The sequence below is a fragment of the Gopherus flavomarginatus genome, chromosome 3, assembly GCF_025201925.1.
Source record: "Gopherus flavomarginatus isolate rGopFla2 chromosome 3, rGopFla2.mat.asm, whole genome shotgun sequence".
NCBI lineage: Eukaryota > Metazoa > Chordata > Testudines > Testudinidae > Gopherus > Gopherus flavomarginatus.
The window spans coordinates 72611604-72636392 of NC_066619.1; the positions used below are offsets into that span (position 1 = coordinate 72611604).

The 24789-nt window shown below is 42.9% G+C and overlaps 1 protein-coding gene across 2 annotated transcripts in view; it reads right to left on the reverse strand.

Annotated features, from left to right (window-relative positions):
• Positions 1-23336, reverse strand: part of MCC (MCC regulator of WNT signaling pathway) — a 341462-nt gene extending 318126 nt beyond the window's left edge. For both annotated transcript variants that reach the window (XM_050945632.1, XM_050945631.1), the window contains exon 1: positions 23123-23336. In XM_050945632.1, coding sequence (XP_050801589.1) covers positions 23123-23271 — 149 coding nt within the window. In that variant the 5' untranslated portion in view covers positions 23272-23336. The remainder of the gene's footprint in view (positions 1-23122) is intronic.
• Positions 23337-24789: the final 1453 nt, after the last annotated feature.

The following is a 24789-nucleotide window of genomic DNA, read 5'->3' on the forward strand; positions in this document are numbered from 1 at the left end:
AAGTGAAGGGTTAGGGAGGTAACTGAGTTTTTACCTGCTGTAGGCTGCCCTAAAACTCTAAAACCAACACGGCATACCTAGCCAACAAGATAGGGATTTCTTGTCCGTGTATGGATCTGCAGAGCAACACTCTATAGATGCAGTTGTAAGTGCATTATCCATTTCAAGGCTTCCTCTGTAATGTTATCAATATCATTCAATTCACCTTTAAGTCCATATCTGGGGCACTGTGTTATGATGTGCTCAATGATTTGGACAGGGATAAAGAAACTCCAGTGAGGCTGCTGCTTCTGAAAGTCAACATGAGGGATAACTAAGGCATCTGTAAGAACATTATCTCTCAGGAGACCTAACTCCGATCCACAATGACCCTGAACTGCTTCCTGAACCAAGTTTAAACACGAGTTACTTCATCCTGTATGCATATTTTTAAAACAGTGAATGTGACTTGGATCCAACCACAATGGCCAGTTCAATTGTTTAAAACCATCTGCCTCTCACCCATCTAGTGGCCCACCATAATCTAGCAAGGTAACGGAGGAAGATAGTAATACAAGGAATTAATCACCCAAGCGGTGAGACTCTTCCCACAACCAAGAATCTCCCAGTACAGGCAATACACACATTCATTTTTAATTGCAGTATTTAAAAAAAAAAAAAATCTGAATCCCTATAAAAGGCAAGTATTTCTCCAGTAATTATGCTAAACAATATACACTTCTACCTCGATAGAACACTGTCCTCGGGAGCCAAAAAAATCTTACCGCGTTATAGGTGAAATCACGTTATATTGAACTTGCTTTGACCCACCCTAGTGCACAGCTCTGCCCCCCTGGAGCACTGCTTTACCGTGTTATAGCCGAATCCATGTTATATCGGGTCGCGTTATATCAAGGTAGAGGTGTAATTTACTTAAGTCCTGGTCTTGCACTTGGTTCTGAGCAGACAAAACTCCACACCTACCCACACAGAGCCCACATGCCAAGTTAACTGCAGTATCAGGTCTTACTTATGCAGCTAAAATGACAACTAGCAGTTTGTACGTTATAACCCAAGTACACAAATGTGAGCATCTTCTGACAATTATTCTGGTTTTGTAAAGGACTATTCTAGAATCATTAGAGAAAATTTTCAATTGAACACCTCTGTCTTCTCTTGAATAGTTACAGTCCCCTAAGGGCCACACAGGTTTGGCTCCCTCACTGTAATAAACCAACAACATAAGATATTGCACTGTCTTCCAGCCTTATGAACAAGTAATGCAACAAAAATTTAAAAGGACAAGAAATAGCTTCAGCAGTAGAACACTGATTGTTTCAGCATGGTTATTTCCACCAGGAAAATGAGTTCCAACAGATGTATTTTCAATTGTGTTCCCAAATGACAGGTTACTTGCTCAATTTTTCATATTAAAATCTGTATGGATATTAAGGCCACTCAAAAGGAGTGAAAAACCTTATGATAACAAGTTCAAGACTTCCATTTAAGTCACTTCTTCTTATATTACTAACACTCAGGAGAAAGAGGAATAGAACAAGCTGTGTAAAACACATAGATATGTACTAACTTTCAAATATGAATGACTTCAACTAAAATGAAATACATCTCTACCCCAATATAACGCAACCTGATATAAAACAAATTTGATATAACACGGTAAAGCAGCGCTCTGGGGGCAGGGGGGGAACTGCATGCGCCGGTGGATCAAAACAAGTTCAATACAACACGGTTTCACCTATAACACAGTAAGATTTTTTTGGCTCCAGAGGACAGCGTTATATCGGGGTAGAGGTGTACTGCCATTTTCAAAGATCATCCTGATGTTTACATAAAACTTGGGTAGATGGCTAGATTTTAATAATTAAAGATTCTGAAACTGCCAATTCAAATATCCTCTCCATGCTTGTGTATTAAATCTGACAAACACAGATTCTGAAATGTAAAAAACCTCTAATAAATATTAATTCCTGGTATGAATGCTAGACATAGTATTTGACAAAGAGATTATTTTTTCCATCCCAAAGCAAGTTTATGGCTCTCTTTAGCTTGCCTGCTTTCTCCATCTCTTCCCCTTATTTCTTCTTCTGGTTAAAATGCTATGAGATGACCTGCAGATAACAAACGTGGAATTATATCACCTTTATTCTTAAAGCTCTTGGATGTAGTGCAGCTAACTCAAGCAAATCCCAAGAGAGACAGGTGTGCAAGCAGGACTGTGCTCATGTAAATAACTGTGCACTGCATCCACTAAACTTCTGTTTTTCATACAGTTCTACCATGCACCCATATATAAAAACACTAATATTGCAATCGCACTGCCCTTTAGATACCTATCGACAGTTCTCATCACTGCTCCATCATGCATAAGCACATAAGAATGGCCATACTGGGTAAGGCAAATGGTCCATCTAGCCCAGTATCCTGTCTTCCAATACTGCCTAGTAATACCCGCTTCAGAGGGATTGAACAGAACAGAGCAATTATTGAGCGATCCATCCCCTGTTGTCCAGTCCCAGCTTCTGGCAGTCAGAAATTTAGGGATACCCAGAGCATGTGGTTGCATCCCTGACCATCTTGGCTGACAGCCATTGACGGATCTATCCTCCAAGAAATCATCTAATTCTTTTTTTAACCTAGTCAGATTTTTGGCCTTCACAATATCCCCAGGTAAAACGTTTCACAGACTGACTGTGCATTGTGTGAAGAAGTACTTCCTTTTGTTTGTTTTAAACCTGATGCCTATTAATTTCATTGGAAGACTCGTGGTTCTTGTGTTATGTGAAAGGTTCTCTATTCACTTTCCCTACACCTCTATTATATTCCACCCTTAGTCATCTCTTTTCTAAGATGAACAGTCCCAGTCTTTTTAATGTCTCTTCATATGAAAGCTGTTCCACATCATTAGTCATTTTTGTTGCTTTTCTCTGTACCTTTTCCAATTCTAATACATCTTCTTTGAGATGGAGCAACCAGAACTGCTCACACTACTCAAGATGTGGGCATACCATGGATTTATGTTATTTTCTGTCTTATTTTCTATTCCTTTCCTAATGGTTCCTAACATGGTTCCTAGCTTTTTTGACTGCTGCGGCACACTGAGCAGATGTAGTCAAAGAGCTATCCATGAAAATTCCAAGATCTCTTTCTTGACTAGTATCAGCTAATTTAGACCCCAACATTTTGTATGTATATTTGGGATTACCTTTTCCAAAGTGCATTACTTTGCACTTATCAACACTGAATTTCATCTGCCATTGTGCGCCCAGTCACCCTGCTGAATGAGATCACTTTGTAACTCTTTGCAGTCAGCTTTGGACTTAGCAATCTTGAGTAATTATCTGTAAACTTTGCCACCTCCGTTTACTCCCTTTTCCAGATCATTTATGAATATGATGAACTGCACAGGTCGCAATACAGATCCTTGGGGACCCTGCAATTTACCACTTTTCATTGTGAAAATTGACTCTGTACTCCTACCTTTTGCTTCCTATCCTTTAATCAGTTACTGATACATGAGAGGACCTTCCCTCTTATCCCATCTGCTTATTTGGTGCGGGACCTAGTGAAAGGCTTTCTGAAAAACCATATGCAGATTGTGGGAGACTTCAAAAAGCCTTCTAAGGAGGCAACAGGATTAAGAGAGAAAGGATCAAACTACCATAGCTCCTTGGGAACTACAGCTGTTCCCGTGGCATATGGTACACATGGAAGTGAGAATGAATGGTCAAGTTTGATTTTTGCTCAGACAGATACATTTCTGCTGGAGCTCTTGAAAGATATTTGCCAAACTCTCAGGTGGCCCAGGAGAGATGAGTGAGTTTGGTCTAATAGTACTTCAAAGATGGCCAGAAAACAAAATCAGCCTACTGCATGGATCATGTCCTCCATCTATTTCAAGGTCTGCAAGTTACTTCAAGATGAAGTTCATTGGGTACAGTACTACTCTAGGGGCAGAACTGTTATCATTGACTGCTGGACCCATGTTGTTCTTGAAATCTAGGACAAGTAACAGTGGCTACAAGAGTACCAGACCAAACTTGGTTGACTGTTCACAAAATGTAGTTGTCCTAATTTTCAGGTTGAGGCCTCATTCTCCGAAGTAAATTAAAATGAAATGTTGTTGCTACTTCAATTGTCTAAAGGCTAAAACAACGAGGTAGGGGGCATCTTTAGGTGATCAAGACAAACATATATGTGAGCATGTTGTAGGTTGTGACACAGGTGTCTGTAATGGGCCATTCTCTTACCACTTCAAAAGAGATTTGTCCTCCCTTGGTATCCTGCTGTTAATTGATTTAATCTTGACTGACCTCACACTTGGAGAAGCAACCCCCATCCTTTCATGTATTTATACCTGCTCCTGTACTTTTCACTTCATGCATCTGATGAAGTGGGCTCTAGCCCACAAAACCTTATGCCCAAATAAATCTGTTAGTCTCTAAGGTGCCACAAGGACTCCTCTTTGTTTTTGCTGATACAGACTAACAGGGCTACCACTCTGAAACCTGTCTAAAGGCAGTTTCCTGCATTCTACTTTTTCTATTTTAGATTAATATTACAGAGTCGGTCTTTTATTATTATTCTCTTCTTTGCATTGTGTCTGGTTCTCACTTGGTTTTTCACTGTTGCTGCCTGCTGTTGAGTACTCAGTCTGACTGTGCACTCGCAGGTTTTGTTCCTGGTCACCCTTCCAGCCAATACAGAATAGCCTGAAAGGGTTAGAAAGTATCTGCAGTTGGGACATAAACTGATACGTGCATCAAATCTCAAGAGTGTTACACTGTTTATAAGATTAAATATAAACTATTGTCATGATTAAATTTATTGTGGAAAACCATGTTTTACTACCAACTGCAGTATATCCTGAAAGGCAGAAGAGCCTGAAAATTAAAAGCTTTGTTAAACATGCATGTGCATGCTGTGGATCTGATATTTTATTGTAATTTCAGAGGCAGCCACTGAGGTAAGGCACTCTCCTGCAGATTGTCAATTCATACAGTGCCATGATGGACTATTTTTTGGAAGTCACTAGATCACTGTGTTGAATGAAAAGCACTAAAACTATGTGAATGTTCTTTGCGGCTATCCCCTGATATGTTTGGCATCTGAACATTCAATGAAAGTTTCAAAGATATAAATCTGATCTTTTTTCTGCACCTTAATCCCCCTCCCCACCAGCAGGGCCCAGAAATACTGCCTTTATATCTGACATCTATATTAATAAGTTTACAGACAGAGACAGAATTTTCTTTTATTGCTGAAAGTTCCAGCACAACACCCTCCAGCTTTTCAAAGCCCCAAACAACAAACAAGACAGACTTCAGTCACAACCTACAACATGCTCACATATATGTTTGTCTTGATCCCCTAAGATGTCCCCTACCTCAGGCTTCATCAGTATCTAACTCTCAGCTGCAGCAAAATGCAGCCAAATGATCATTCTTTTAATTATTGTGTCCCATGCTTTGGACTAAATAGCAACTTGGTGCAGAAGGTGGATGCCTTGCGAACAGGTCACAGTGGTCTCAAAGGAATCAATAAAGGCTACAATTGAAGAAGCATAGTAGCTGTGCAACCAGCTGATGATTTCCGGGAGAAGGATTCCTCCTTCAAGCTCTCTTAGATCCATTTGCAAAGCTTGTGTTCTTGGGATTATTGCAAGGGGAAGCACTATTTTAACCTTCTAGTGTAGAGCTGCTTTAATATAGGTTTCCTCTGCTCCTTCTAGTCCATGAAAGAACAATAACTGAATCATATTATTGTAGTAGGCAGTGGTGCTAACCCATGTTGGTCCCAATATATGAGTGTGTCTGAGCTAAATTAAAGTTGGGACATATTGTAAAGCATAAATGCTAACTTGTATTTAGCTCAGAAACAGGTTTCCTTCCCCAGAGCTCTGCGAAGTTCAAAAGCTTGTACCTTCCAACAGAAGGTGGTCCAATTAAAAATATTACCTCATCCACCTTATATACTATAAGGTCTATGCTGCACTGAGAGCATGTCATGGCAGTTTGACTAAAGTAGCTTTAAAAAAATGCAGCTGTACATTACACTACAGGAATGTGTGCCAGTCCGAGAAGTATCATTCAAGATCCTGAACTAAACTCCCACATTCTAAAGGATGGTTCAAAGACAGAAAGAAAGCTGAGAAGAGAGTTTTCTATAGAGGCTTACACACAAGAAATCAGTGTTCATACACAAAGAACAACAGAGTCTTCAATTGCTACACTGGTGAATCATTAAGTCTTTTAAGGAAGAGATCTAACTGTCTCTCTCCTGCGAATCCCCCTGGCAGCAACCCATCAAGTGGCAGTAGGAACAACTATCCACTTAAATATACCAAGCTGCTGGATAATGGCCAAAAACTGAGGAAGGGAATAAAGTTACAGAAACAATAGAGCCCATATGTATCTTCTCTACTCTACAGCTTCCCTTCTTCCTACGACTGACGGAGCTACACTGACAAACACAGCTGGTGAACTGCAGACCCCATTTTTGTAAGCACAGATGCAGCCTACTTGACTGATCTCACTGGCACTGGAGAGTTATTTTATTTTATTAATTCCGGCATACAGGAGCACATTACATAAAACGAGAATTTAAGGAAGGAGCCTTCTGACCTAGTGCTCTTCATTGCAAACTGGGTATACATTTCTACTCAAATCTGCTGAGGCCTTTGCTCCTCTGCTGGCAATAGATAATAAAATATTGTAGCTTCTACACAACAAGAACGGCTAAACATGCACACACACCTTGGAAGATTATTTTATTTAAATATTCACCAGTTATTAGAATCAGGAGTACAATTCCAATCAATCAGTTTGTTTAAACCATTCTAGGGAGGTCAATTTTGGGGTTTAAGTTACAAGACAATACTTCTTCCACCTACAGAAATTCTTAATAAAATCAACAGTCCTGTAAATAGATCAAGTTCAATCTAATTAATACAGGAATTTACATAAATTAAAGCATGAAACCCAAATTAAAGTAATAAATACTTTTTCAATTTTTTTCCAGTGGATTACAGTCATTTAATTATCTTCCAAAAACTGTAACTGGATGTCAATTTGACATGCTATATTGATATGCTAGACAAAACGCAAATCTGAATCTTAAGTACCTCAAATTGCTTCAACTCAATGACCAAATTTATCCCTGGAATAAGTCCCCAAACCACAAGAAGTTACACAGGTCAATTTGAATCATTTTATTAAAAGTTGTGGTTTCATGCTTTTAACAGATATTTCTGTTCTTCTCTTAAACATCAACAATATTTGAAGCATATTATCAAGAGTAGCCATGTTAAAAAAATTGCATTGTATCGTTCAAGTTGACAAAAGAACGATTCACGTTCAGTATTAATCTGTGTGTTCAACTAAATATAAAGCACCTAAGAACAGTAGGAATGAAAGGACCACCAAATTTAGACAAAAGAAGTACAGGGAACTGGAGCTTACAAAAAGCATTAGGGTAGCCAATTAATCAAAGTTAATGCATGCAATTACACGAAACTAACTAGATTTTAAAAAGTCCTGATTAATTGCCGTTTTAATAGCACCGTTAACAACAGAATACCAATGTGAATTTATAAATATTTTTGGATGTTTTTCTACATTTTCAAATATATTAATTTCAGTTACAACACAGAATACAAAGTGTTCAGTGCTCACATTATATTAGTTTTATTACAAATATTTGCACTGTAAAAAAAAAAACCAAACTAGTATTTTTCAATTCACCTCATACAAGTCCACTCAGTCCTACTTCTTGTTCAGCCAATCGCTAAGACAATCAAGTTTGTTTATATTTACAGAATGCTTCTCATTTATGTTACCTAAAGTGAGAGCAAACGTTCGCATGGCACTGTTGTAGCCCACACTGCAAGGTATTTACATGCCAGATATGTAAGCATTCGTATGCCTCTTCATGTTTCGACTTATAGGCTCTAAAGTTTTACATTGTTTTGATTTCGAATGCAATTACATAAAAAAAACAACCCTACATTTGTGAGTTGCACTTTCACAATAAAGAGATTTAACTACAGTACTTGTATGAGATGAATTGAAAAATACTATCTGATCTTTTTTACAGTGCAAATATTTGTAATAAAAACAATAATATAGAGTGAGCATGGGACACTGTATTCTATTATTGTTTAACAGTGCATTTAAACTGTGATTAATCACAACTTTAAAAACAATAATTGCAGTATTTTAAAAAATCATTTGACAGCCCTGGAAAGCACAGAAGGAACTACTGCAGTTAGTATGAGGGGAGATGAATGTAGAAATAAAGGTTTCAGCTAAGAAAGGGGTTAAGAAAGAGTATTACACAGACAGTATTTTTAAAAAAGGCTATTACACAAGCAGATTTACAGAACTCCAAAATACAAGGGGCAATAGAGTTTAGGGCTTCCTGACAATAAGAGTGAATATAAAATTTGAGTAGAAGAGAAAGGATGGTGACAGAATATTGACTGAAGGGTTCTAACCAAGCAGACAAAGTACTAGAACAGGGGTGGACAAACTTTTTGGCTTCAGGGCTGCATCGGGTTTCAGAAATTGTATGGCAGGCCGGTTAGGGGAGGCTGTGCTCCCCAAACAGCCAGGCATGGCCCAGCCCGGCCCCCACTGCCCCCTCCCACATTTCTCGCCCCTGGATGGCCCCCCCAGCCCGGACTCCTGCCCCATCCACCGCCCCGTTCCCTGATGGCCCCCTCATGACCCCTGCCCCAGCCACACCCCCTGCTACCTGTCCCCTGACCGCCTTTGGAACACCCAGCCCTGACTGCCCCCCTCACCCCATCAAAGCCCCCCTCCTTCCTGACTGCCCCCTAGAATCCCTGCACCCCCCCCCGTTCCCCGCCCTCTGACTGACTCAACCCTTATCCACACCCTCGCCCTCAATCACCACCCCGAACTCCTCTGCCCTCTATCCAACGCCCCCCTGCTCCCTGTGTCCTGACTGCCTCTGGAGCCCCTGCCCCTGACTGACCCCCCACCTCCCCATCCAAACACCACTCCTTCCTGACTGCCCCCGGGACTCCTGCCCCCATTCAACCCTCCTGTTCCCTGCCCTCCGACCACACCGACCCCTATCTACATCTCGAACTCCCTTGCCCTCTTGCCAACCTTCCCTACTCCCTGCCCCCTTACCATGCTGTCTGGCTGGAGCCAGCCACGCCACAGCGCAGCACAGAGCACCGGGTCAGGACGGGCTCCGCAGCTGGGCTGCCCTGTTGCCCAGAGCTTTGCGCCGGTGGCACAGTGTGCTGAGGCTGTGGGGGAGAGGCCGGGGGCTAACCTCCCGAGCCAGGAGCTCAGGGGCCGAGCAGGAGGGGTCCCGTGGGCTTGATGTGGCCTACAGGCTGCAGTTTCCCCACCTCTGTACTAGAACATCAGTTATGTATACAGTGAGTAAAGTTATGGCAGAGACATGATCTAATGAAACTGAAAGAGTCAAAAAGTGAGGAGAGAGCCAGAACAGGTAACAGTTTTGGGATTCTATTATCTGCACAGAAATTATACTAATGTCTAAATTTAAAAAGATGACTAACCAGACTGATATAGATGGACAGAAGAGAAGCCAAGGACCGAATGCAAGATGACACCATAAGAGCAAGCCTCTATGGAGAAGTACCAGTTACAAAAAGAAAAATGGTTGGCTAGGAAAATCTATTTGAAAACAAAACCAAAAAAACCCCCAAACCTACTATCAGCAATAGATCTCCTTGAACCAATGTTACAAATAATTTGCCTGCTAATGAAGGCAGGTTAAAATTGTCACTCTTTTGGAGGCCTAGGAGTACCATAATGGAGACCATCCCCTTGCCAACAGAGAGGAGGCCCTGGACAGGAGAGAACTCTGTCTTTCTTCCAGCAGCTAGAGAAAGATAATTTTTAAATGTATCAAAGAGGCTCTTATGAGAGATGGAGCCCCTAAGAAAAAAATAGAGTCACCATCCTAGCAGAAATACCAGCCCTCCTCACCTTCCCAGTTGCACTGAGTGAGAGAGAGACTGGGTTTATTACATTACTTGTGGGAGCCACCTACCCTCAAATTTCATCTCTCTCTCTCAGGCAAGGAGGTTTAGCCTTCCAGCCAGTAGCTGTCTGGTGCACTTTTTCAAGCCTGACTATACTGTTTACTTGCCTCAAACACATGACAACTAATGAACACTATGGGTGAAGTCATTGGCAAACTCCCACTGACTTCAGGGCAGGTAGGATTCACCCTAAATCTTTATTCCATGATAAAAATGTTATTAAGCTATAACTACATTGTAAATATGTATTAAAATTAATATACAAGTTAAAAAACACCTAGACACAGAAAAACTAGGAAATGTGTGTTAAGATAAAACTTTTTTTCAAAGATCACAATGTCCCTTTAACTGAGATATTTTTAAACTGTACATGTGGTCCACAACCACAGACTTTGCAGAGCTCTCAAGTGCTTACAGGCACAGGACAAACTGCAGAGGCAGGACTACTATAGCCCATTAAATATGGAAGTTGTGACGTTGCACTCTATATGACTTTATGCAAATATGCTAATAAGTGTGAATATAATGTAACTGGAATATGCTTTGTGCAAAATGTCTCTTGTAAGGTATCATTACAAAGCTGATAATCTACTGAGTGTGGTCATCTGATTTGTATAAATGTATCACTCTTCTACTTGAAACTAGAAATATGAAATATAACTCTGAGGTCCTCTTTTAGTTATGCAAAGTGTGGGCCATTAATGGTGGTTTGGAATCTTGATGGCTCCCACTGACCAGGACAATTGACTGTGGATGGCTCTATTTGCAGGCAGGTCTTCCTGTGAGTCAGGCTGGGAGTTATGAGGGCTTGAGTGACATGTGATCATGTCACCTGAACTGGAATCCATCTTTAAGCTGCTGCTTTTCCATTTAGAAGGAAGCGTGGAAACCCAGAGAGGGACAAAGGATTCTTGCCTTGTGCAAAAGATATATTAGGAGGTGGAACAGAACAAAGTGGGCTGCAATCATGAGAAATCTCCTAGCTACCACCTGAGCTGGAACAAGGGCTGTACCAGGGGAAAGGATTGTACCCAGACTAGAAAAGGGTCCAGTCTGTGACAGAAGCTTATTGAAACATCTGAGGGTGAGGTTTTACCTGTATTCAGTTTTCTTACTGTACTAGACTTAGACTTGCGTGTTTTATTTTATTTTGCTTGGTAATTCACTTTGTTCTGTTATTACTTAGAACCACTTAAATCCTACTTTTTATATTTAATAAAATCACTTTTTACTTATTAATTAATCCAGAATAAGTATTAATACCAGGGGAGAGGGAGCGGGAAGAGAAAGACACCTGTGCATCTCTCTCTATCAGTGTTATAGAGGGCAAACAATTTATGAGTTCACCCTGTATAAGCTTTATACAGGGTAAAACGGATTTATTTGGGGTTTGGCCCCCACTGGGAGCTGGGCATCTGAATGCTGGAGACAGGAGCACTTCTCAGGCTGTTTTCAGTTAAGCCTGCAGCTTTTGAGGGATGTAGTTCAGACCTAGGTGTTTTTGTAGCAGGCTAGCATGTCTGGTACAACCAGGCCAGGTTCTGAAGTCCCAAGCTGCCAGGGAAAACAGGCTTAGAGGTAGTCTCAGCACATCAGGTAGAAACCCCCTTTGGGACTGCCGTGATCCAACCAATCACAGAAGTGTCACTCTGATTCTAGAGCCAGTGAGCATTCACAGGTCTATATAACTATTAATTCCATTCATGTAATCTGACAAGTTTCCTAAGGAGTTCCTACTGAGAATCACTGTCAAAGGAAGCACTCTTTCAACATGTGTTTTAATGACATGTACCAACTATGTATCAGATAGGAAGGTTTCTTAATCTCTGCGTTTGTCTACCTTACAGGATGACTAGTTTTCTGCATTTTCAGTTTTTACTCATTTTCACTAATAAATTACCATGTTTTTTTATTAAAGGAGTTCTGTTTTTACTGATTTACACCCATTTATCAATCCACTCAGTATGTTTTTGGGTACTTATTTTTGTTAAACCCTAGAACTTTATACAATGTTTGTGTCCTGCAAATTCTGAGATTGAAGCCGTTCCACAATGTAAAACACAGAACATACACATGGTGGAGGTTGAAAAAAAAATCAAACAATGTTAATATCGCGCTATGATTGGCTCACAAGGAAATGCTGCCTGCCTATTTCTGTGCATCTATTTAGTATGGCACTCAGTTTCAACAGTCAGTCCTCCACAGATAAAGATATATATTGCCCTCTATTCACCTGGTTACTCTCTTTAGTGCCCATCTCCTTAAGGGTTTGGATGGGCAGGCCTGGCTTCTTCTGGATTCCCACACAGCCAGTCCTGCCCCTTCTGTGGCTGACTCCAGACTACCCCCAAAATGGCTTCTCCCTCATCCAGGGCATCTCACTCCCTACTGGTCAGGCTAGCTCTTCTTCCCAGGCTTTCCCTTGTCACTCATTTTACTATGCCTCCTCCTCTGAGCAGACACACCTGCAATCCTTCCCCAACCAGCAAGGGCCCCTGTTGTTCTATATAGTCTCTCTCCTCTCCCGCTCCAGATTGCCTAGCAGACTCTGTGTCTGCCCTTGGTTCCCCTTTCCTAAACAGGGACAATGTGCCGCTCCCTGAACTACCAGCCCACAGAGCCCCAGGAACCTAGAGAAGCTCCTTGGGGGTTACAGATAGATCACATAAAAAGGTAAACTTGGGGAGAAAAGGCAAACCTATGCTGAATACCAACAAGGAAATCAGTGCTTAGAGATATACAAGAAAAGTAAAGACGGGAATGAAGAGAATGCATGGAGCTACAAGTACTGCAGCATTGATGTCAGTGCTCAAACTGACAGAATAAAGGAGAATGTTGAAAGCAAGTGACCCAAGAAGCTTAAAGAAAAAAGTAAGCTTCAGGATAAACAGTCAATATCAGGAGCTTTCACCATAGCTTTAATGGACACAGCAGGATTGTGTCAATGAATTTGTGTGCACTCTTTGTTTTGCCTAACAGAGGGCCTATTGGTGACTTTGTGACACAACACTGTCCAGCAGCAAAAACCCTTCCTAATGCACACAACCTCACTCATAAGATGCTTTAGTATCTAAACTGATGGAATGAATTGATGGAAACGTGGTGTCTAGTCTGATTTTTGACAAGTCTCCTGAAGCTTTGATCATTCAATTGTGGGCCTTTTGTTTTCATTTTTTTATTTCAAAGCTAATAAACCCACATTGTTTTGTGCTGACGCAACTTTCATCCCCTCTGCTGACAGCTGTTTTATCAACGCAGCAATAACTGACATGCTTGAGATGTATCAACTAATTTGGGAAAATGTGGCCACAATTAACACAGATTCTGCTTCTTACATGGCTAAATTTGCACGGGGGATTAAATGCAATCAGAAACCAGAGCTGCTAAATATTACCTGTCCTGCTCATTTGATTAACGTTGAACTGTCAGCACTTACTGCCACAGAAGAAATGAAAGACATGAAATCTTGCATCACTGGATGCGGGGCCGTTTTCATGCAAACAAGTCGAAGGCTTTGTTTTACAAAGTGCCAGTTGCCGATTAAACTACGCCTGTTGTGCCACATCGGTGGATGATCTTGTATTTCAGTGCCTGTCATGTAAATAACATGTTGATTGTCCTAATGCGTCTCCTAGATCATTCTGAGTTTGTTGGTTCTAAAGCAAGAACTCTGCAGAGACTGGCAAATAACCAAAATGACTGCTAGATTCTGCTCACCAAGGTAATGTTGATTGTTGAAAACTTAGAATCACTGTGTGACACACCAAAAACACTGGACCTTTCTCCGACTGCTGCCAACACGTTTGCCAACAACAGGCATTTATCGGATCCTGACAACCAAAATCTCAGCTCAACTGAGCACACAAGCTGAAGGAGAAACATATGGTGAGAAAAGCCAGTTGTTTCTGGAAGTTCTTCCCACCCCATAATACAAGAACCAAAAAAGCATTCAAAACCTTCAACACAACACTCAGCAAGAAATGGGGGACTGTGGCCTGCAATCTGAACCCTCAAGCGTTTGGTACTGCAGATTCTTTTTGGAATGACATCCAGGTGTTGTACCCATTCCTCAATATGAATTTTCATAGAATTGTAGGACTGAAAGGGACCTCGAGAGGTCATCTGATCCAGTCTCCTGCATTCAAGGCAGGACTGAGTATTATCTAAACCAGAGGTTCTTGCAACAAATGACACTGATACTTTTTCCTAAAATTATTTATTTTTCCTAAAGCTAATAAAGTAATATATATCTCCAAATCATTGTAAATTTATTTATGTAATGTTTTGGGGTTTTTTTGAAAACTCAATAATAAAACTCATGCACAGTTATCTCTATTCTTTACTAGACCTAACAGAATAGAAACACAAATAAGGTGCTTTGCATGTTCTTGTCTTTTTTATTATTGTTTCTTTTGGTTTTCTGGTAAAAGTGTATAACAATTCAGAAGTAAATTTAAAAATGCTTTGACATATAGAAGTCTAAATAATAATGAAAAACTTATCTGGGCTTGGGTCTGGGGAGGGGATGGGAGCAGAGTGGAGGGGATGCATAGCTGTGGCTGGCCCAGGGCTCCTTCAGGCATGTGGGGACGCTCCAGGGTTCAGCCAGCCTGGGGCTCCTCCGGGCAAGGGTGGGGGCGGGACCAGTCTCAGGGCTTTGGCCACCCTGGGGCTCCTCCGCCATGGCTTGTGGCTCCAGGTGCAGGGGGTCTTGGGGCTCCAGAGGCCGGGGGGGGGAAGGGGAGGAAGTGTGGGCAGAAGGGGTAGAGTCGGGGGCTAGCCTCCCCAAAAAGGAGAGCTCCACCTACTGCCCATGCACCCACCGCTCACCTCCTCAGCCCCCCGCCTGCCTCGTCACTCCCATGTTCACAGCCAGACCACCCTGCCTGTCTCGTCACTCCTCCGCTAGCAGCCAGACCCTTCTGCCCAACTTTTCACCCTCCTGCTGGCTCGCCGTTCACCTCCTTATTCCTCCGCCAGGCCCACTCACCACTCACCTCTTGCCTCCTCACCCCCCCAACTCATCGCTTCCTCCCCCCCACTGCTCACCTCACCATTCTCCTCACACACACCCTTGCTCATCTCCTCACTCCTACGCTCGCAGACAGCCCCCCCACCGCCTCCTCACTCCCCCATCAGGCCCTTCCCACCTGCAGCTCATCTCGCTGCTTGCCTCCTCACCCACCACGCACGCTGCTTGCCTCGCTGGTCGCTTTCTCACCCCCTCCTCGCTGCCTCACCTTTCTCCTTAAGCGCTGTGTGTCCCACTTGTGTCTCCAGAAAGGCGGAGCATGCAGAAGCAACAGGGACAAAGGGGAGAGGCTGATGCTTCCCCCCGACAAATTGCCCAGGAAACTGCCATCGCCACAGAGAAACCGGCTAGCAGCCGTATTCGGTCACAGTGGCCGCATTTGAGAAACTATGACTAGACCACCCCTGACGTGTCTGTCTAACCTGATCTTAAAAATCTCCAATGAGGGAGATTCGACTTCTCTGGGCAATTTATTCCAGTGCTTAACCACCCTGACAGGAAGTTTGTCCCTTGCTGCAATTTAAACCCATTGCTTCTTGTCTTATCTTCAGGAGAGCTAAGGAGAACAATTTTCTCTCACCTCCATGTAACAACCTTTTAGGTATTGAAAACTGTTATGTTCCTCCTCTTCTCTTCTCCAGATTAAACAAACCCAATTTTTTCAATCTTCCCTCAGAGGTCATGTTTTCTAGACATTTAATCATTTTTGTTGCACTACTCTGGACTTTCTCCTATTTGTCCACATCTTTCCTGAAGTGTTGTGTCCAGAACTGGACACAATACTCCAGCTGAGGCCTAATCAGCATGTAGAGTGGAAGAATTACTTCTTGTTACTCCCGCTAATACATCCCAGAAGGATGCTCACTTTCTTTGCGTTAAGATAAGTTCCTGTCTGCATCCTAAAAGACTTGCCCATACCGGTATTGCCCTGGCCTCTTCCTTTGTCAGTCAGTGTTAAAGGCATTCTGCACTATATGCATTTCCTCACCTTTTGGGGGCAAAGCCAGACTTTCAGGCATCTGCTCCCCTACTTGGTGTAAACTTTGCTTGTACCAACCAGAAACGAACACACAGTTTTTGGGCCCCGTCCCCTATGACACTTCTATGATGTCATAGTGGGTATTTTAGGCTGGTCTGCCATGTGCAGGCAGAAGAAGAGAAAAAAACGAATCCTGTATACCTTGTGCACACCCGTAACCGAGCCTGATCACCTCAAAGTCTCTCTCAGCTCACGTGTTTTAAGCAGAGTTTCTACGTTTGCCGGTCGTTATGAGTTGGTTTGTATTCGTAAGTATTGGTTATTACTAAATGCTGCATCTGTGTTTATAAATATTGTTTACTGCATCTTTGTTTATAAATATTGTTTAATAGTAAATACTTTAGCCATTGTATGTTTTAAGTTCCATTAACACTATTAGCTAATCATACGCTGCTCCTCTACCCCTTGTAACTATCCCCAATAAAACTTTTAATTAATTAATTTTAGTTGTGTGCGTGCCAGCAGTTTGCATCGTGACCCAGACCCTCCTTGCATCCCTTACCTATACAGTCTATTGCCACGTGCAGCCTGGTAAATAACAGCTCTGCATTTTTCTTTCGCCCCTAAAAGTACGTGGCAATCTACACTTCGCAACAGCATTACACTACTGACTCATATTTAGCTTGTGGTCTGCTATGACCCCCAGATCTCTTTCTGCAGTACTCCTTTCTAGGCAGTTATTTCCCATTTTGTATGTGTACAACTGATTGTTCCTTCCTAAGTAGAGTACTTTGCATTTGTCCTTATTGAATTTCATCCTATTTACTTCAGACTTTCTCCAGTTTGTCCAGATCATTTTCAATTTTAACCCTATCCTCCCAAGTGCTTGCAACCCCTCCCAGCTTGGTATTGTGCGCAAACTTTATAAGCGTACTTTCTATGCCATTATCTAAATCACTGATGAAAATATTGCACAGAACTGGACTCAGAACTGATCCCTGCAGGACCCCACTCAATATGCCCTTCCAGCTTGACTGTGAACCACTGATAACTACTCTATAAATACAGTGTAATAGTATCACTGCATTCATCCAGTAAACAATTCACAGAGTAAAGAAGATAAAATAATGTAGTGTAAATTCATTTCTAAATTACCTCTCCAAGTGGTAACTAGATTCAGGCTGCCATGATAAAAATATGTATGTTTTTCCTTTGGATTCAGAGTTCATTGTTTTTCCTTTCCTTTTTATAATTCTACAGAATATTTAAACACTTGTAAAAATTAAACATTAAAAATATAAAACTGTTGAACGTTTCATGACAGGATTAGACATATTCATTTCTTCTTGTCCCATCACCTGCACAATTGCCATAACTGCACTTTTAATATATAAGCATATCTGTTGGTGTTTACTACATGAAACAAAGATATTTAAGGACTGTAGCATTTTGGTACATATTATAGTAGGTGTGAAACTCATTAGGAGTCTAAACAGAACACTAATAAAACTACATGGCCATCAAGTTTCAAAAGGAAACATCAATTACTCCACCACCTGTGAAAACTGAACAGTGTTCTCACTTTCCTCATTGAGGGTCACAAGGGCCACATATGTTGACCTTATAAAAGAAACAAACAGACTACAGGTGTCCTCACCAATGAACGGACTCTGTGATGCAGAAGAGATGTTTAATTCACTACAGTTTCACATCTGTAATGTTTTTAAAGCCTCAAAAACAAAAGCAAAACAAATGCTTACAGCTGTATATTATTCAACTAAGAGATCCTTATTAATAAATATAATTCAGTAACAGGGTAGAAATAAGTAAAAAATAGAGTCTTTATATCAGTGGTCCCCAACATAGTGCCCACGGGCACCATGGTGCCCACTGAGACATCTATGTGGCCCATGTACTGGCCGGCAGACAAGGAACTGCCAAAATGCTGCTGAAAAGCAGCGTCACCAAGAGGCATCGCTGCCAAAATGACGCTGATTTTCGGCAGCGATGCCTCTTGGTGTTGCCGCTTCTCGGCAACATTTCGGCAGATGCTTGTCCACCAGCCACGGTTCTTGATGGCTCGTAGTCTGGCGCTTGCCATCCGGAAAAGGTTGGGGACCACTGCTTTATATGAACAACCCTGAAGGCCTGAATCTAGCTCCCAATGAGGCGAATCACAAAAGCTTCCACTGACTTTAACAAAGGCAAGACTGGGTCCTAAAAATGTCATTCACAAAGTAACATTATTATTGCAAAACTCCCAAAAGCGTCCTAAGTACTTGTCCTCCATTGAAATGAACACAACAGAAGTAAAAAGAACATGCTGGCCAAGTTAAAACTGCAGCATTTTGTTTATACTTTTTTTTAGTTTGTAAACATTGCTGGACTGAAGTAAAATGGGTCTAAGTTGCTAAAGAACGCAACGTACACAGGTGAGCACCTAAAATTCTTCACCTCATTTTTTGATTTCTTCCTAGTCTCAGTCATCAATAATCAAATGGCACATAGTTAGCAATTATGCCTTTATCAATCATTTTAAAATGTCATCTTAACTATTCAGAGACTGCAATTAACTGTTCTCTCAGGAGGTGCCCTTTATCTCCACATGTGCCTCTACTTCCCTGCTAATATTTAGAGAGATTTTTGGTTTAATCGACAAGATAGAGTTTCCACAGCTGAGACTCCATATAACTTCATTAGAAATGCAAATAGCTCATCTCCCCATGTGATACACTAAATAAAGATGCATACAATGGAAAACTGCCTGCCTGTACTGCAAGAATAAAGATTCTCTCTCCCACAAGGTCTCTGAAGTTTCAGAGGGAGTTCTAAAACCAAGCAGCAACCTTGCAAATGCTCTTCTGGAGGCATTTAGTAAGCAAGCAAAAAAGACTAAATAAACTTCAGGGATGCCAGTGGAATGGCTATTGCAGGGGTCGGCAACCTTTCAAAAGTGGTGTGCCGAGTCTTCATTTATTCACTCTAATTTAAGGTTTTGCGGGCCAGTAATACATTTTAAGGTTTTTAGAAGGTCTCTCTCTTTAAGTCTATAATATATAACTAAATTATTGTTGTATGTAAAGCAAATAAAATTTGTAAAATGTTTAAGAAGCATCATTTAAAATGAAATTAAAATGCAGAGGCCCGCCAGACCCGTGGCCAGGACCCTCGCAGTGTGAGTGCCACTGAAAATCAGCTCATGTGCAGCCTTCAGCATGCGTGCCATAGGTTGCCTACCCCTGAGTTATTGTGTGCGTATTTTCAATTGTTATAAATTATACTGAACAACAGCTGAAAAATGGGAGGGGAGATCTTTGTTATATTTGAAATAAATCAAAATTTCTCAAAAATGGATGCTCAAAAGAGGAAAAGTCCAACAGTTCTGAAATTGCACTTCGTGACCACCAGTGGCCCAGAGAGAGCTGGCTGGGGACGACAGGGTGCTGTCTTTGCTTCTTTGTTTCTAGCTGCTTCTAACAGATGTCCATGATCTTTATTACAAAGCTGAACCGCAGACCTGTAAAAGGAGCAATGAACAAGGAGGGATCTGCCTCCACTAGAGCTACAGGAGAAAAGGCAAGGAAACAGGAATTACCCTCAGGAACCAGAGTCACCAGTGGGCAAAGGAAGCAAAGAAAAGTCCAGGGAAGTAGGGCAAGAGAGAATGTGAAGCCAGGCAGCATATCCAGGGGGGAGGAGGAAAAGAGGACCATGGCTGAACTAGATGGACAAGAAAGCAGCAGCAGCAAAAGGGAAAGCATAGATAGGAGGATAAGATTAAATTAAGAGCAAAAGCAGACAGTACAATTAACATTGCAAAAAGGACAAATCACTTATTACATCAAAAGGAGACAAAATACCAAACACTTTCCTATTATTATTTTTCCATGTAAACAATTGCTACAGAGTGCCACAGGGTTGTTGTGTTATTGTGAGCGCGAAGGAAATGTCTCAGAGACAACTTCTCTGCAGATGGCCCACACTATGAAAATGCCTGAGAACCACTAGGCAAACCCACTCCTGCATACACAATTTGCTATAAAGTAGATTACTGGAAAAAATTAGAAAGTATGCAATGCCAAGTGAGAGTGCATTCCATTTCCAAGATCAGTGTCCAAGGAAATCAATGCAGTATCTGTGCCACATCCCCAGGACTGAAACCTAATTGATAAGGGTCAAGAAAATCAGGTGACTCCAGATGATGCCAAAGATCCCTTGCCAAAGATCCCTTGATCATCTTCCTAAAAATATGAAGTTTAAAAGAAGATGGATATCTATGTTATTGTTTTTGGATCCAGACCATACCACTGCTCACTTGAAAGTACATCCCAGAGTAGGTTATTAACCATCAATAATGGTCCTGATACCTCCTCTTTGGCTTTCAACTACTCTCTTTTGTGGTATACTTGTTTCCTGATGTATTCCAGTGCCCCACCTACTCCGGTTCTTGGAATTTTAAACACAACCCTCATACCTCTTGGGTGAGATTTAGAACAAGCTAGGACTGTAGCATACAGTTTCACTGATTCTCTCATGAATGGCCTAGAAATGCACTTTCATTTATCATTTTTGAAGTCAATTATAAATTAAGCTATCATCCTTTTCATCTATTATCTGGAAAGGCTGATGACCCTAAACTTAGAGAGCTATTTTCTAGCTCTTCAGAGGGGGAGAGAGGTTCTGTGCAGAACACCAATTTGGTCTCCTTTTCAATATTTCCATTTAGCTGTTTCTGTCTTCAGTGTGACTATTTTTCTGGAAAGATGTCAGCATTAAAAGTTTTATCTTTTTTATAGTTCTCTCTTTCAAGTTACTTTCAATTGCTTCATGATGTAATTTTTGTTTCTCTTTAATTAAAACTGTTTCCCAGCTTTTGTGATGAATAGGAGCAAAGTTAATTTAAAATACAGCCGTCTGTTTTGGTGGCTCATTAGTGTCCCCTAATTGTCCACATAAAGCAATATATTAACATTCCATTAGCAAGTTTTATGTACACTAACTACAGCATTTGATTAACTCCCACTTCAGTTTACATAGTCAGAAAAAAAAGCAATAAGGGTGTAGATGAGATAGCATATTATAATCAGGGAACATATGTCATAAACAAGTGTTTCACATTTTCTGACAAGCAAAATAATGTCTATCACTATGGCATACAAACGAAAAGGAAAATGTCATCTTTACTGGACTTGACACACTGGTATATATAAAAGTGTACATTTTCAGTATTTTCATTTCAGAATAATCACTGATAAAACAGCCCCTTGGTTGAAAAAATACTCAGGATGTCTATTAGATAAGAATAAAATGGCAAAGTGATTAATGTAAGATGACTCTTTTTAAACAAAGTACCATTATTTACTGATGCACAGTATTTGAGATTCTCAACAACTGTCTAATCTCAAACTCTGTTGAGAATTATAGCTCACTTGGCCTCTGTTCAGCCTCATGTTCTTAGGTTTCAGAGGAGCTCCTAGCCTAGATTAATAACTTTCTCTCACATCCCAGCTCTTCAGAAGTGCAGAGCACCTGCAGCTCCTACTGAATTCATTTGGAGCTGCAGGTCCCCACCACCTTTGAAAATCCTATCCTGATTCTGAAAGCTTATAAAAAAAATTTAAAGGCCCCTTACAGAAAACACCCTGCCACTAGTCCTCTCCCGCTTAAAACAGACTGCTGCTAACTACCGATGTAGGAACATCTAGAAGCGTGATATGTATTTCCAACAACATGCTCAATGCTGTACACAACACAGTTAAAGCCCACCATCATTGCCATGAAATTGATTTTGTGTGGGCACAAGAGTCCACCCATGCACACACAGTTGCAAGAAAAGGGTCTTAAGAAAGGCACAGCCAAAACTATATGCACTGGAAGAGCAAAGAAATTTTAAATTTTACAACAATTTTGTAAGTTTACTGTACACCACCTGTTTAACATGTTAAAGTAAAGAATCAGAGGGGTAGCTGTGTTAGTCTGTATCCACAAAAATGAGGAGTCCGGTGGCCACCTAAATAAATCTGTTAGTCTTTAAGGTGCCACCAGACCCGAGTCCTTAGAGTAAAGAAAACATCTGACTGATGTGGTTTAATCTTTGTGGGTCATGTGGAAGTTACCTTGTCTGATTTAATAGAAATATTAATAAAAATCAAATCTGGTAAATATTAAAAAAATGTTGGCCCCAGGCAATTAGCAACTATATGCTGTGTGTACAAAACCCACCTTGATTCCTAAATATCCATTTGTTAGCACTGATGCACTAAACTTTCAGCTAATCCTTGCTACTCTAATGGAAAGGATGGTTATCCACATAGGAAGCAAGACACCATGAACCAATTTCACTATCCCAACACAAAAAACTGGAACAGAACACCAAATCAGACACAACATTTCAGAAGAGAATGCCTGCCATTCCTTCATAGCTGATATTCTCATGCTGTAGATCTGAGGCAAATGATTTATCCAAACGTTGTGCTGCGAAGTTTGAATACTAGTGGAGCATCATCATGTACCCTGTTACTTAGGAACAACCCTGCACTGGCAGAATGATTGAGTGGATGGGACTAGAGATGAAGTTAGAGACCTACAAGACTTGTAGTACATCTCCCACAGTAGCAGGACAGTGCAAGCATCCTGCCCTCAGAGCAGACTCTTGCCCCAGCAGAAACTAAAGGGGCTCTGATCTACTTCTATGCTAAAAAGGGCTCGATCTCTTCTTACCACCATCTCAGGCAGTTATTGCAAGACAGAAGCATCGCTTAAGCCAAGGACTCTTGTAATTACTAAACATGATGCCCAGAACCACCCAAACGAAAGACTAACAAACTACTAGCCTCCAAGAAGGTCCAGCAAACTGAGCTGAGAAAGGATGGTCCAGTCAAGCCTGCCCCTGTTGCACAGGGACAGACAGCCCCCATGCACAATGCTGCTGATTGCAAACTACTGCAAACTCTCCCCGAGAAACTTATTTGAGAACTTGCGCTGTCACTTTGGAGAGGGAAGGGGGCGAAGAGGGGAATCCCCGCGCCCAGCTGCAGAAACCCTTTCCTGCCCTTACGGCTGTTACCTGCTGATGTAGCCATCACCATCGCCATCGCAGGTCTGGAAGAGGCGCCTCATCCTCTCCTCCTCGCCGGTGCTTGACGTGTCGCTGCTGCTGCTCCCGGTGCTGCTCACGCTCACCTCCACCACCACGGCCGCAGCTGCCGCCATCATGCGGCTCTGCTCAGGAGGAGGAGCAGGCAGCGCAACCCGCGGCGACCGGGACCCTCAGTCCGCAAGAGCCCTCCCCGCAGTGTATGCACCGCGCGGCTAGCGAGCGGCGGCGGCGAGCCCGGGCGCTCAGCCTCCTCGCGCACGAGCGCGGCCCCTCCCGAGCCCCGGATTCACGTTCCAGCCTGGAAGGCGCCAGGGGAGCGCGCACTGGGCGGGCTCGCACTCTCCAGCCGCTGCGCTCAGGCGCGTTCGCGAGGGAGAGGAATGCGCAGGAGCCGCGACCGCTGCTGCTCGGGGCCGTCGTGCAGAGCTGTCCCGGGGGCTCTGCCTGCCCCTGTCGGAAGCGCCCGCCGCGGGACCCAGCCCGGGACGGTTCGGGGGGGAGCGAAGTGACTGCCGTACCCCTGAGCCCGGCGCTCTGCCCCCTGCCCACGCATGCCCTGGATGCCGGCCGGGCGCTGTGCCCGGCAGCTGTGCGGGCGCCAGGGAGCTTGGGGCCCTGAGCCCGTCTCTTTCCCTCGCGCTGGAGGGACCAACCCGGCTTTCTTCCCCTGGCAAGGCTTGGGGCGGTATAGCCTTGCCTGCTGCACGCACAGGCCAGCACTTGCACTGTGGGTGGGTGTCTGTGTTTCAGGGGCCTGGGCTGGGGTTGCCAGAAGTCCTGAACGGAGGCACAAGAGGTCTCTGGATAAACTATCCTGTTCACTCCCTGGGAAGCAGCTGGTACTGGCTGCTGTTGGAAGACTGGAGGCTGCGCTAGATCAGTGGTTTTCAAACTTCGTTTCTGGTGACTCAGTTGAAGAAAATGTTTTAGCTCAGTGACCCAAGGGAACTGGGGATGAGGTGTTTGGGGTGTAGGAGGGGCTCAGGCAGAGGATTGGGGTGAGGCTTTCTGGGTGTAGGAGGGGGCTCGGGTGGGGCCAGGGATGAGGGATTTGGGGTGCAGGAAGGGGCTGTGGGTTGGCAGGGGATTGGGGCAGGGGCTTACCTCAGGCAGCTCCTGGTCAGTGGCGCAGCTGGGGTGCGAAGGCAGGCTTCCTTCCTGTTCTGGTGCTAAAGACTGTGCTGTGCCCAGGCACACAAGTAGCTTCACCTGGCTCTCACCTGCAGGCACTGCCCCCTCCCCTCAGCTCCTGTTGGTCGGTTCCTGGTCAGTGGGAGTACGGAGCTAGTGCTCGCGGACAGGGGCAACACATGGAGCCCCATGGTCCCCCTGCCTAGGAGCTAGACCTGCTGCTGGCTGCTTCCGGGGCACAGCGTGGTGTCAGAAAAGGTAAGGACTAGCCTGCCTTAGCCAGGCAGCTCCGCCAATGGGACCTTTAACGGCCCAGTCAGTGGTGCTGATCAGAGCCTCCACAACCTAGTGCTTTACATTACACGTGTCATGGTATAATTCCCCACTCTGAACCTTAGCGTCCAAAAGATGGGTTACCAGCATGAATTCCTCTAAGCTCAATTACCAGCTTAGTACTTGTAGCACTGCCACGAACCAGGAATTCCAGTGCCTGGTACACTCTG